General features: G+C 39.1%; 1 protein-coding gene across 3 annotated transcripts in view; it reads left to right on the forward strand.

The window, feature by feature from the left end:
- The window catches only part of slc8a3 (solute carrier family 8 member 3), a 109,690-nt gene extending 100,647 nt beyond the window's left edge, over positions 1-9,043 (forward strand). For 2 of the 3 annotated variants that reach the window (XM_034129095.1, XM_034129096.1), the window contains 4 exons: positions 2,985-3,109; positions 4,172-4,271; positions 5,845-6,114; positions 7,188-9,043. In XM_034129095.1, coding sequence (XP_033984986.1) covers positions 2,985-3,109; positions 4,172-4,271; positions 5,845-6,114; positions 7,188-7,564 — 872 coding nt within the window. In that variant the 3' untranslated portion in view covers positions 7,565-9,043. Of the gene's footprint in view, positions 1-501; positions 520-2,984; positions 3,110-4,171; positions 4,272-5,844; positions 6,115-7,187 lie in introns of all 3 variants that reach the window. The other variant, XM_034129094.1, reaches the window with a different exon arrangement.
- The last annotated feature ends 3,047 nt before the right edge of the window (positions 9,044-12,090 follow it).

Below are 12,090 nucleotides of genomic sequence, written 5' to 3' on the forward strand. Positions count from 1 at the left end.
ACACACACACACACACACACACACACACACACACACACACACACACACCAAAGGTCACAACAACATTCAGGTCACATGTAAATATGCCGTGTTTCTTTCTTTGTCTTCTGGTGTCAGAATAATCGGGAAATGAATTCCCAACCTGTGAAAATATACACAGATACCCCGTCAAAATCAATACAGCAGCTTTCATCCGACTGCAGTTTGCATTAATCAACTTTTAATGAAATGTTTGTATGCTTATAGCTGCAGATCATGACATAGAAGGCCATTCTGTTGATTGTATTCAACATGTTTCCTTTAATACACCTCGTTGGTTCCTTTTGTTGTAAAAAAGGACTCTCTTTCTCTGTATCGGCTAATTGAATAATCAGAGCGTTATATTTCACACCTCAGGGTCGATACTCTGCAGCATCACATCTCTCTCTCTCTCTCTTTTCCTCATGCATGCTTCCTCCATTTCCACTGCTCATCCACTTGTTCTGTTTCCTCCCCTCACAGCCATGTTGTTAGCAGACGGTAAGACGTGCATCCCTCCTCTAACACCTTTCTTTGCTGTGGTCTTTTCTAATACCACCTCTGAGTTTGAGTCTCTTTTGCATGGCGTGAAATCTCAGAGGACTTTATTCTGCTGCTGATGAAGACTTGAGATTATGTGATATAAATAACCCGTCCTCCTCTTCCTCCTCTACTGTCAGCGTTTCACACACCATGCTGCTCTTAGTGATGGATGTCATGCTAATTAATGAACCCCAAATCCATAAATCATGTTCTGCAGTCAGGAGGACGGAGCAAACACCTGATAACCGTCGAGATACAATTAGAAATGTAATTACCTTTGTGGGATTTTGTTATTTATTTATTCCTTGTCGAGGAAATGTAGATGCTGCAGGATAATCCATTTTTTAACATGAGCAAAATCAATCACACTGGGTGCACACTGTGTGTGTGTGTGTGTGTGTGTGTGCGCATGTGCGTGTGTGTGTGCGTGTGCGTGTGCGTGTGTGTGTGTGTGTCTGATGTTTAATGGCAGTGTTAATATTTGATGCTGAGCGTGTTAGAGGCCGTGCAGCAGGTGTCTCTGCACGAGGACCAGAGGATCAGAGGACCGATGCAGACGCTCCGCTTTGATGCAGTTTGACACTGAAGTGATGTTATGAGATCTTTAGTGAGCGGGCACTCAGGAGCTCTGACGGAGCTTCTTCTGCAGAGAGGAGGACAGAGAAACATGAGACGCTTACATAAGACATAGTCCGTTTGGCCCGGACGAATCAATCAATCAAACACTCTTTTGGCTTTCTATTAAGAATCAATCAGAAACAGGTTTAAGGTAGGTTTACACGTACGAGGAATTTGACTTGGTGTCGTGGTGCATAACAACAAGAATTAAAAACAAAGGTAGAGAAATAGCAAAAATATTAAAAATAATAAAAAATATATAGTCAAATATATGATATGATGATATAAGATACTGATGTTCAGTCTAAAGATTGCAAATGAAAGCATACCCAAAGAGGGACATGTGTGAAAAAGCACACAGGGAAATCAACTAGAAAGAATGTCTTGTTTTTTAGAAGCTTAAAAAAGAAAATTACATTACATGTCACTTGTTAGACGCTTTTATCCAAAGCGACTTACATACTCAATACTGTGGACAATCCCCATAGGAGCAATTTGGGGTGAAGTGTCTCAGGGATACAACGACATGCTGACTGCAGTGGGGTTTGAACCGGTGCTCCCCTGATCCGAACACCAATGCACTAATCCACTGCGCCACACGCCTCCCTTTATATAAGACAAACAGTTTTTTGTTGAATCCGTATTGTAGCGACCAAGGCCCTTGTCTTTTCCTCCTCCTGTCCATCTGACGCTCTCCTATCTAACAATAAAGGCAAAAAGAGGCAAAAACTCACTCTTTAAAAAGACCTTGAAAGTCATTATAAACTTTAAATTAGAGGAATAATGGAAAATGCAAGATAATAATAAAATAAATCTGCACTTATTGTTTGTCTTTGCAGTGTTTTGTGAGATTGATCAAGCGTGCAAGTGTGTCTAACATTAGTTTGGCTACTAAGACAAAGAGAACCTTTTTAAAAAGAGGATATTTATAGGTATTATTACAACAAGTCTTCTATTATTTTACTTTGCATTGATTGAGTGTGACAGATTTGACTACATATGTATAATACTGCATGTAAAGGCTTAACAAATATTATTAAATAAATTAACTTCCCGTAACAGCGAGAAAACCTTCTGATGTTTTGCAGGACCTTGAAAGTCATTGTTGACTATAAATTAGAAGAATAATGGGAAGTGGTGCAAAATAAATAAATAAATCTGCACTTATTATTTGCTGTTGCAGTGTTTTGTGCATGCAGGTTTTTCTAACCTTCACACGACAAAGTTTAACACCCACCAAAAGCAGAGGAAAACTATTTGAAAAGAGGGTATTTAGTGGGTATTTTACAATAAATCTTCTGTTTTCTCACTGTGCACTGACAGAGTGTGACAGATGTGACTGCATATGTGTATAATACTGCATGTAAACAAACTTGGTAAGGCGTGAACATCACAAAGGACCTTGAAAGTCATTGTTGACTCTAAATTAGAATTATAATGGGAAATGTTACAAAAGAAATCCATAAATCTGCACTTATTATTTGCCGTTGCAGTGTTTTGTGCATGAAGGTCTGTCTAACTTTTACATAACAAAGTCTAACCTCCACCGAGAAACAGACAGCTTTTGAAATAAGGATATTCAGTATTACAATAAATATTGTAGTTTTTCACTTTGCATTGATATGTATAATACTGCATGTAACTGTGCCTCTTGGATGAGCGTGGACATTATGAAGTCTGAATAGATGGAAACTGTCAGATGTTTTGTTCTGTGAATAACAACGTGCTGATCAGCTGAGCGTCGTCTCTTTGTGATTTCCGTCTTCCTCACTGTGATTTCCGTCTTCTTCTGCCCTCCTCTTCAGATGTGTCAGACAGGAAGATAACGACAGACGAGGAGGAGGCTCGGCGCATCGCGGAGATGGGGAAGCCGGTGCTGGGGGAGAACTCCAAGCTGGAAGTGATTATCGAGGAGTCGTACGAGTTTAAGGTGAGAGAGGTTCCTCTGCAAACAGAGCGGGATATTCCTGCTGCTGCAAACACCGGAAAACTTCAATTAATCTGCTGGAAATAACAGATGCAGGGTTGTAAATGTAGCTTTTCTGACTGTAGAGGCCTCTTTATTCACGTCCTCTGCAGGAGAGTTGGTTTAAACAGAGGTGGAAGGAGTACTGAGAGTTTTACTTTTAAGCAATACTAAAGTGTAAAATATAAGTAAGTAGGTTCAATCAACAAAATGCATTCCCTCTTGGGGATTTATCTTGTTCTTCTTCAAAATATATTAACAAAAATAAACTCCAAATATTTTTTCTGTAAGATTATTTTATTTCGTAGATGAAAGTTATTTGTATTCTGAATTGGCAAATTAAATAATTTACTAAACTGTATATATTCTTGCAATATTTTGAATGTATTACAAAACATCAGGTTTTATAAGTCTTAAACATAATAATAATAATACATTTTAAAATATGAAAAAATAACAGTAAAAATAATAATAATTTAAGACATATAATTAAAATAATTTAAAATGTATATTTATAATAATAATAATAATAATGAGTGCTTTTCCTGTTTCACTTAACATATACAGGTTAAAATAAAGAAATCAATACACTCTCAATATAAAACACACAATCAATTTAGATATTTAAATATTAAAAGCAGTTTTAAAAAGGGACATTTTGATTTGAGATTTAAATATCGACAGATTTGTGCAGTCATGGATGATCTTACTTTGTAAAGTAACTAGTAACTAAAGTGCAAGTTTCTCAAATGTAGTGAAGTGTAAGTTTAGAGGCCTACAATGGAAATACTTGGAAATTGTACTTAAGTGAATGTGCTTTGTTATTCTCCACCACTCTGTATAAAGTCATCCTCTTTCCTCCATATGTGTGTCTGCTGTGTTTCTTCATCATGCTTCACACATGTTCCTGCAGCTGAACTGGATGCTACTGCCCCCCGGTGGCCACGCTGGTGAACTGCTCCTCACAGCAGCCTCTGGACAGGATGGATTGGATGGATTTAATACTGTTTCTATCTGGTTTCACAGAGCACGGTGGACAAGCTGATCAAGAAGACCAACCTGGCTCTGGTGGTGGGAACCAACTCCTGGAGGGACCAGTTCATGGAGGCCATCACCGTCAGTGCAGGTGCTGAAGGGAATAATAATACAAATAGTGGTATGCTAAATAAAGGGACATCAATTGTTTAAATGGGCCATATTCTGTCTTTTGGGGAGTTCCCTTTCCTGTGACCTTGAACAAGACTTGAATGTAAGAAGGACCAAAACCTTTCACCGCGTGGTAGGCTTGTATGAGAGAAATAAATTGGCTTCTTGTTTGGATGGTTAATCTCAGCATACTACATGTTGTATTCTTAGAAGCTACCCCCAACTTCAGCCCAAAAATATCAGCGTCAGTTTTCAGAAGCTAATGTAAGTGGAGTCGTCCCTGAAAGCTGTTGCGGCTCTGGAGAAGTTTCATGTTGGTGAGATTAAAAAGCCATCCATCATCTGGTCGTCCTGCCGCTCTGCAGTCACAGCTTCCTCTCTCTGCTGAAATATTTAATCCAACGGTACTCTTTATTATTTCATGATCTGAAAGATGCATGCAGCTCACATGGCCTGACACTCTGAGTCACTTCCTCCTCTCCATGCTGAACTTCCTGTGAGATCCACCTGAGGGCACATTCATTTTATAGCTCTTACAAGATGACACTTTAAAGAAGGACAAATCCAAAATGATACATTATTCCAAACAGTAATAGTAAACCCTATCAAAGGTGTTATATTGTACATTGTCAGTGGTGGATAAACTACTTAGGTCTTTAACTGCTGTTAACCCAATTGTTAAATACTTTGTTGAGTGTAAAATAAATACTGTTACATTACTTAAAGGTGGGGTATGTCATTTTGGAGAAACCAGCTCGAGTGCGCTAGAATTTGAAAATACTTCCTTACAGAGCCCCTCCTCCAACACACACGAACGCGCACATGACCAATGAGGGCACCAGATAAGTTTGTGCACAGATGGAAGGCTGACAGGCAGGTAGGCCATCCAGTTATTTTAGCCGGGCCGGCTCAGATGATTGGTCGTGCTTTTTACAGCGCTACGGCTTCCACAGATGAATTTTTGTTTATGGATTTATTGTCAAAGCACTTAAGATATTCATTGCTATCGGGATGTTAAGAGCATTCCATGGAATATAACAACAAGTGTTTCTGAAATAAATGACATACCCCACCTTTAAGTACAAGTTAATACAGATTGTATTCCCATCTTCTCTTAAATCAGTGTAGAACCAGTGTAATACAATGAAGTACATATACTCAACCTTAAGTACAACTTTAAGGTACTTTACTTATATGCTTCTCTATACTTCTACATTTTGAAAGCTAATATTATACTTTATACTCCGATACATTTATCTGACAGCTTGAGTGACTTTTGCAGCTGATAAATTAGTAAATGTGTAATTTGAAGAGGAATTTGTTCCCCTCTTTGTCATCACTCTTCTCCTTTATTGATTTGTATTATCTCGCCAACATTTTCAAACTCTTCTCTTTGTCCTCGTCCTCTTTGTTCTTCATCATCTGCCTCCTTCACCCCTTTCTCTCTATCTTTTCCCACTTAATATTCCTATATCCCCTCCTCTTTTATGCTGGTGCTGCTCTCTCTGCTGTCCTCCCATTCAGCTTCAATAACAACCCTTTCTCCCCCTCAGATGAGGAGGAGGACGAGAGCGGGGAGGAGCGTCTGCCGTCCTGCTTCGACTACGTCATGCACTTCCTCACCGTCTTCTGGAAGGTTCTGTTTGCCTGCGTTCCTCCCACTGACTACCTGAACGGCTGGGCGTGCTTCATCACCTCCATCGCCATCATCGGCATGCTCACCGCCGTCATCGGAGACCTGGCGTCGCACTTCGGCTGCACCATCGGGCTCAAGGACTCCGTCACCGCCGTGGTGTTCGTGGCCCTCGGTACCTCCGTCCCAGGTGAGATCAAGACTTAAAGGTCCCCTATTATGCAAAATCCACTTTTTCACGTCTTTTATACATCAACATGTGTCCCCTCTTCTTCATGTCTCTTCTACATCAACATGTGTCCCCTCTTCTTCATGTCTCTTCTACATCAACATGTGTTCCCTCTTCTTCATGTCTCTTCTACATCAACATGTGTCCCCTCTTCTTCATGTCTTTTCTACATCAACATGTGTCCCCTCTTCTTCATGTCTCTTCTTCATCACCATGTGTCCCCTCTTCTTCATGTCTCTTCTACATCAACATGTGTCCCCTCTTCTTCATGTCTCTTCTACATCATCATGTGTCCCCTCTTCTTCATGTCTCTTCTTCATCACCATGTGTCCCCTCTTCTTCATGTCTCTTCTACATCATCATGTGTCCCCTCTTCTTCATGTCTCTTCTACATCAACATGTGTCCCCTCTGTGGAAAGAGACTCTGAAAGTTTCAGGAACAAAGATTCTCTCTCTTTTTGTCCTGATCCATTTATATAAAAACCTGTCTGAAAATGAGCTGATCAGATTTTGGCCACTTTATGATGTCATAACGATGTTTTGGCTTGTGTAACCATTAGCCAATCACCAACCAAGGTAACCCCCCCCCCCCCACCTTATCACCTGAATCTCCTCCTAGAGCACCATTGTGTTCTTTTTAACCAAATATCTCTCAGAGGGGCGTGGGGAGGGGCTCCTTATTTTCATCTAAAGTAACAGACAGAGAATCAGCACTTTTGAAACAGGGCTGAAACAGAGGGGATTATGGGACGCTGCAATGATCTGTTTGGTGTTTGGAGCCAAACACTTCAGAGACATGTTCTGTATATATCTGAGACCTGTAATATATTGATGAAAAACAGTATAATAGGGGACCTTTAAAGTTAAACGTTAGAAAAATTGTATACACAGTATTTTGGCCAAAGTTTGGTTATTTAATATCTTGCTTTTTAATGCTTTTCTCTGTGGTTTAAAATGGGTGGGACTCTTTTATTTCTGTGCACCAATCAAAGTTCAGAATGTGCATGAAAACCTAATGACTTCTCTCTCTGCAGACACCTTTGCCAGTAAGGTATCGGCGGTGCAGGACACGTACGCCGACGCCTCCATCGGGAACGTGACCGGCAGCAACGCCGTCAACGTGTTCCTGGGCATCGGCCTGGCCTGGTCGGTGGCGGCCATCTACTGGCACATGAAGGGGAAGCCGTTCGTGGTGGAGGCCGGATCGCTCGCCTTCTCCGTCACCCTCTTCACAATCTTCGCCTTCCTGGCCATCTCGGTGCTGCTTTACCGGCGCCGCGCCCACATCGGAGGGGAACTGGGTGGTCCGCGGGGTCACAGACTGGCCACGTCCGCCTTCTTATTCGGCCTCTGGTTCCTCTACATCCTGTTCTCCAGCCTGGAGGCCTACTGTCATATAGAGGGCTTTTAAACAGGGGAATACAAACATGCAGGGGTTTAAAGTACAACTTCAGAGGGTGGCTTCTCACTGTGGGATTTTTTGGTCTTGTATGGTTTGTATGAACAGGAGAGGTTTGGTTTTCCCAGACGCTTCTATCTCTCTCCCTCAACCCTTTCTGTAAGGATGCTCGGAGGCAAGTTTCCTGCAGCAGAAGATCGCCGTCCTGAGCCGGCGCCAGTTCGCTTACATTTGGGATTGGGTCACCATCGAGTCCAGAAGATGCCACGCAGACCTGGAAGAGACTGAAGTCTTATATCCGGAGAGGGTTGAGTTAATCAGAGGTCTATATTTTTCTCAACGTCTGACGAGAACGACTTTTTCTAAAAAGTATTTTGGGGATAAAAACGCAACAAATATAATAAAACAAAAAAAAACACACACAAACACAAATAAAGGATTAAAAGAACTATTTTCTGATCAATGTTAAGGAATAGCAAAATATCGTAAATGGGGAATATGTTGTTGAGTGACTGTGGGATGGATTTATAGTATTTATTTTTTATTTGCATAGTTTCCTAAGGAGCACTGCAGAGTTCTCAGAAATCACACGAAGAAGAAGAAGAAGAAGAAGAAGAGCGATCGTGATGGTGGACACAGTGAACATGGTCAAACTGCCCTGAACATTACTTCCGTACTCTATACGTATCTATATATAATATATTTCCATATTTTCTGTATATTTTGAATATTTGTTTAAATGTGGTCACTTTCTGCTCTAAGGATTGCTGTGGCTAAACGGGAGGGGCGGGGGGGTCAAACTATATACTGGAACGATGTCTTCTTCACATTTCTAAGAGTTATGTATCTTGCCTAGGTAAAAATAGGACATTGTATTTTATTTATTTACTGATATCTTGGTCTCACTCGAGTTTTCAACTTTTCAATCAGAAATCCTATAAAAACAAAAAAAAAACATGTTGCTGCAGAAATAAATTAAGAGGTATTTTTCTACTGTTCCTTCCATGCACTTTGCTGTATAGATCTATTTATTGAGACTTCTACTTGTACATGTGCAAAAGGCCAATATTTAAGGTGTCACTATGGACCGAACAGAGTGCCTGTGGAGCTGCAGCCGCCCACACTGAGCTGAACAACTGAAGAGCTTCTTCCAGAACCGCTTTTAAAGCTGCCTTTATAAAATGTGAGATTTGAATACAAAGCATGTCATCACATAACCTTAATTGCTGCTAGCTGCTGTTACGTTAGCTTCTCCAACTGCAACATTGGTGTTGTCTGTGCCTGAATCCCTGGCATTACAGCATTAAACATAATCTTGGGCTCTACTTTATTAAATAAGTAAATGAGTACACAATTCTTTCCAAATTAAACCACCAGGCATTTGCATACAAAAAAATGTATGCAGAAATGTCTTGTTAAAGGTGGGGTAGGTAAGTTTGAGAAACCGGCTTGAGATACACTTTTTGTTATATTCCATGGAATGCTCTTAACATCCCGATAGCAATGAATATCTTAAGTGCTTTGACAAAAAATCCATAACAGATGTTCATCTGTGGAAGCCGTAGTACTCTAAAAAGCACGACCAATCATTTTAGCCAGCCCGGCTAAAATAACTGGATGGCCTACCTGCCTGTCAGCCTTCCATCTGTGCACAAACTTATCTCGTGCCCTCATTGGTCATGTGCGCGTTCGTGTGTGTTGGAGGAGGGGCTCTGTAAGGAAGTGGCAGATTTTTTCCGGTTGTGTATTTTCAAATTCTAGCGATCTCGAGCCGGTTTCTCCAAAATTACCTACCCTACCTTTAAGCTATTAGAAAAAAAAACAAATATCGCCTTGAATATGATATAAAACAGAGAAAAGCACCAAATCATACATTTAAGTTGCTGAAAACAGCATTTTCTGACATTTCCGCATGACAATTTAATTTAACAATGAATTATAATTATGTTACCATCAATGTAATAATCCTTGCAGATAAACTACTGTACTAAGGATTGTAACTGTGAGCAACACCTTTAATGTTAAACATCATCTAATCATTGATAAATATCAATCAGTGCATCTACAACGAAGTAAAATCTGTTTTCATGATATAAGAGAAAATCAAAGTGATTCCATAATCAAATATGTAGGTGTTAGGTTGGCAGTGCTTCAAAAAAAGACTCAAATTACATGTTTTTCCCTTAACATCTCCCGCTTCTGCTAATTTTGTAAAGAGTAGGATTGAAACTCTTCAGTAGAGAGAAGCCAGTGTGGGTGTCAGAGCAGCAGATAGCTCCAGGATGAATTTAAAAGTAGCTTGACATCGATACTGAATGCTGTTTAACACACGACTGGTGCTTTGTTTATAAAAAACAATAGAAAAAAAATGATTACTCGTTTAAAACTCCCAAGAAGTAGCAGAAAAAATATATTTATTACTTAATTTGCATATGTTAGTATATAATCAGTCAAATTAAAAAAATCACCCAAGAGATTACCAAAGAGGTGGGATGCAACATCTGTTAAAAAAAAATGAAATAAAATAAAAGTAAAGAAAAAAATTGGTTGCAGTGACACTGTATTTCCACAAGGGGGATGTCAATCTCCAGTCCCTGTGGTTCATCCCTTCTTCTCACTCCACCTCTTCCTCAGTGTTCTTCCTCTGTGGTGAGCAGTGTTGTAAATACGTCTTGTGGCTGATTCGGATGCTCTTTCCCGGCCCTGGACCACACCTGCTCCCCCCACATTTACACACACACACACGCACACATTCAGTCGATATGGGGTCCACTGACGCTGTGAGGACGGGTCCCATTAAAACACTAAAACACCCACGTTTTGTACATAATTTTCTGTGTATGTTTACATTGACACAGTATAGGTGTCATGCAAGGAGGGGGGCATGCCAACACACACACACACACACACACACATCTCATTTACAGTACAGGTTATCTGCAGTCATCTGAGCCAGTGGAAGTGTGTGTTGTTTTATTTTCCGGGGGCTCACTTTGTCACCTTTTTGAATCCTGCAAAAAACATTTTTAGTCTTGAGTTTGGCAGGTGTTCATGATGTCAAGGAATTGTTTTATCCTCGCCTTTAGAGGGTTATTTATATTGTTTATTTGGTTGTATTATTTTTAATCTGCCATGTGTGTGTGTATGTGTGTGTGCACAAGCGGGGTTTTTCACCACTCTAAATCGTCATTTTGTCTTAAAAAATATGAAATGTCTTAATTCTGTAAAAGAGGAAAATATATTTATCATACACATCACCTCTCAAGGCAGCAGTCTTATTTTATTTTATTTGGAATAAAAGTGAAATGTGAATTTGTGAGACACTGAGGAAAAGCTTCATTAATTATAATGTTCTTTTCACTTGTATTTGTGTAACAGAGAAAGGGGCACATTTTAATTATAATGGAGGGGGTATGTTTTTTCCTGGCCTGCAATGAGATGTCAAAAATAAAAAAGTAAATTTCAAAAGCTGACGGTGTTTTGAGATCAACACCTTTTGTTTTTTTCTGTGGAAATAAAGCAGCTTTCTGGTTTATAAGCAAACACTGGTTGCACTGACTTGCAACTGATTATGAAATATATCACTGGATTTAGAAATAAAGGAAAGACTTGTATTTTTTAGATTAAAGGTTTTGAAAGGTTATCACAAACATCCAAAATCCTCAAAATGTAGTTATTAGGGTTTTAACAAAACACCACAACAAGTTGGAAAAGTTTACCTTAATTAAAATATGTTTTGCCAACAGATTTTACTTAATTCTATAAGGCTAGTTGAAAAAAATATGAAAGTATTTCAACGTAATATTACTGCTTTAAACTAACCTAATACAATTAAGTTGAACCTGCTGCCAAAATATATTAAAGTCAATATGTAATATTCTTTTGCGAATATAAATGTGTTGCATCAGTTCAAGCCACTATTTACATATTATGCAGAAATAAGCACAAGCGTGTTGTCCCAGAATGGACTAATGGAAGAGAGGATTTTGTTTTAAGAATACAGGTTTTTATAGCAAAATCAAAACTGTTTATAATAAATATCCCTTCTAATTTCCTTTGTGGGGGGATTGTTTTGCCGTTAAAAAACACATTTTCTCTGCTTGTAGATACTTTTACTCCACACCTGGAACATTTCTCTAGCTCAAATCTTCACATCAATTAACTCCATGTCTGTTTCTTTGCACTTAACTGCATATCTGCAACAATAGAATTGCCTGCAAACTGCAAAATATTCAACATTTTTAGATTCGACTTGTTTTTATTTTTCAAACCGAAAATGTATTTAGGCCTTTTCAGGTATCTTAATATTGTGTAGCTTTGACTAACTATATAGTAATTTGTGATTTTAATTTTAATTTCAGAACGTCTTGTTGGTTTACCATTTTATAATCTTAACTAAAATAAAGGGTTAGTACCCACTCTTTTGAGTTAATAAGTTATTTATTTTCAATTAAATGTATTTTTTTAAATGATTTGATATTTTTGAATTCGCTGGTCAGGTGAAATGTGTCAGGAACTGGATTTAGGTTGGATTTGTC

The sequence above is a fragment of the Trematomus bernacchii genome, unplaced genomic scaffold (assembly GCF_902827165.1).
Source record: "Trematomus bernacchii unplaced genomic scaffold, fTreBer1.1, whole genome shotgun sequence".
Classification (NCBI taxonomy): domain Eukaryota; kingdom Metazoa; phylum Chordata; class Actinopteri; order Perciformes; family Nototheniidae; genus Trematomus; species Trematomus bernacchii.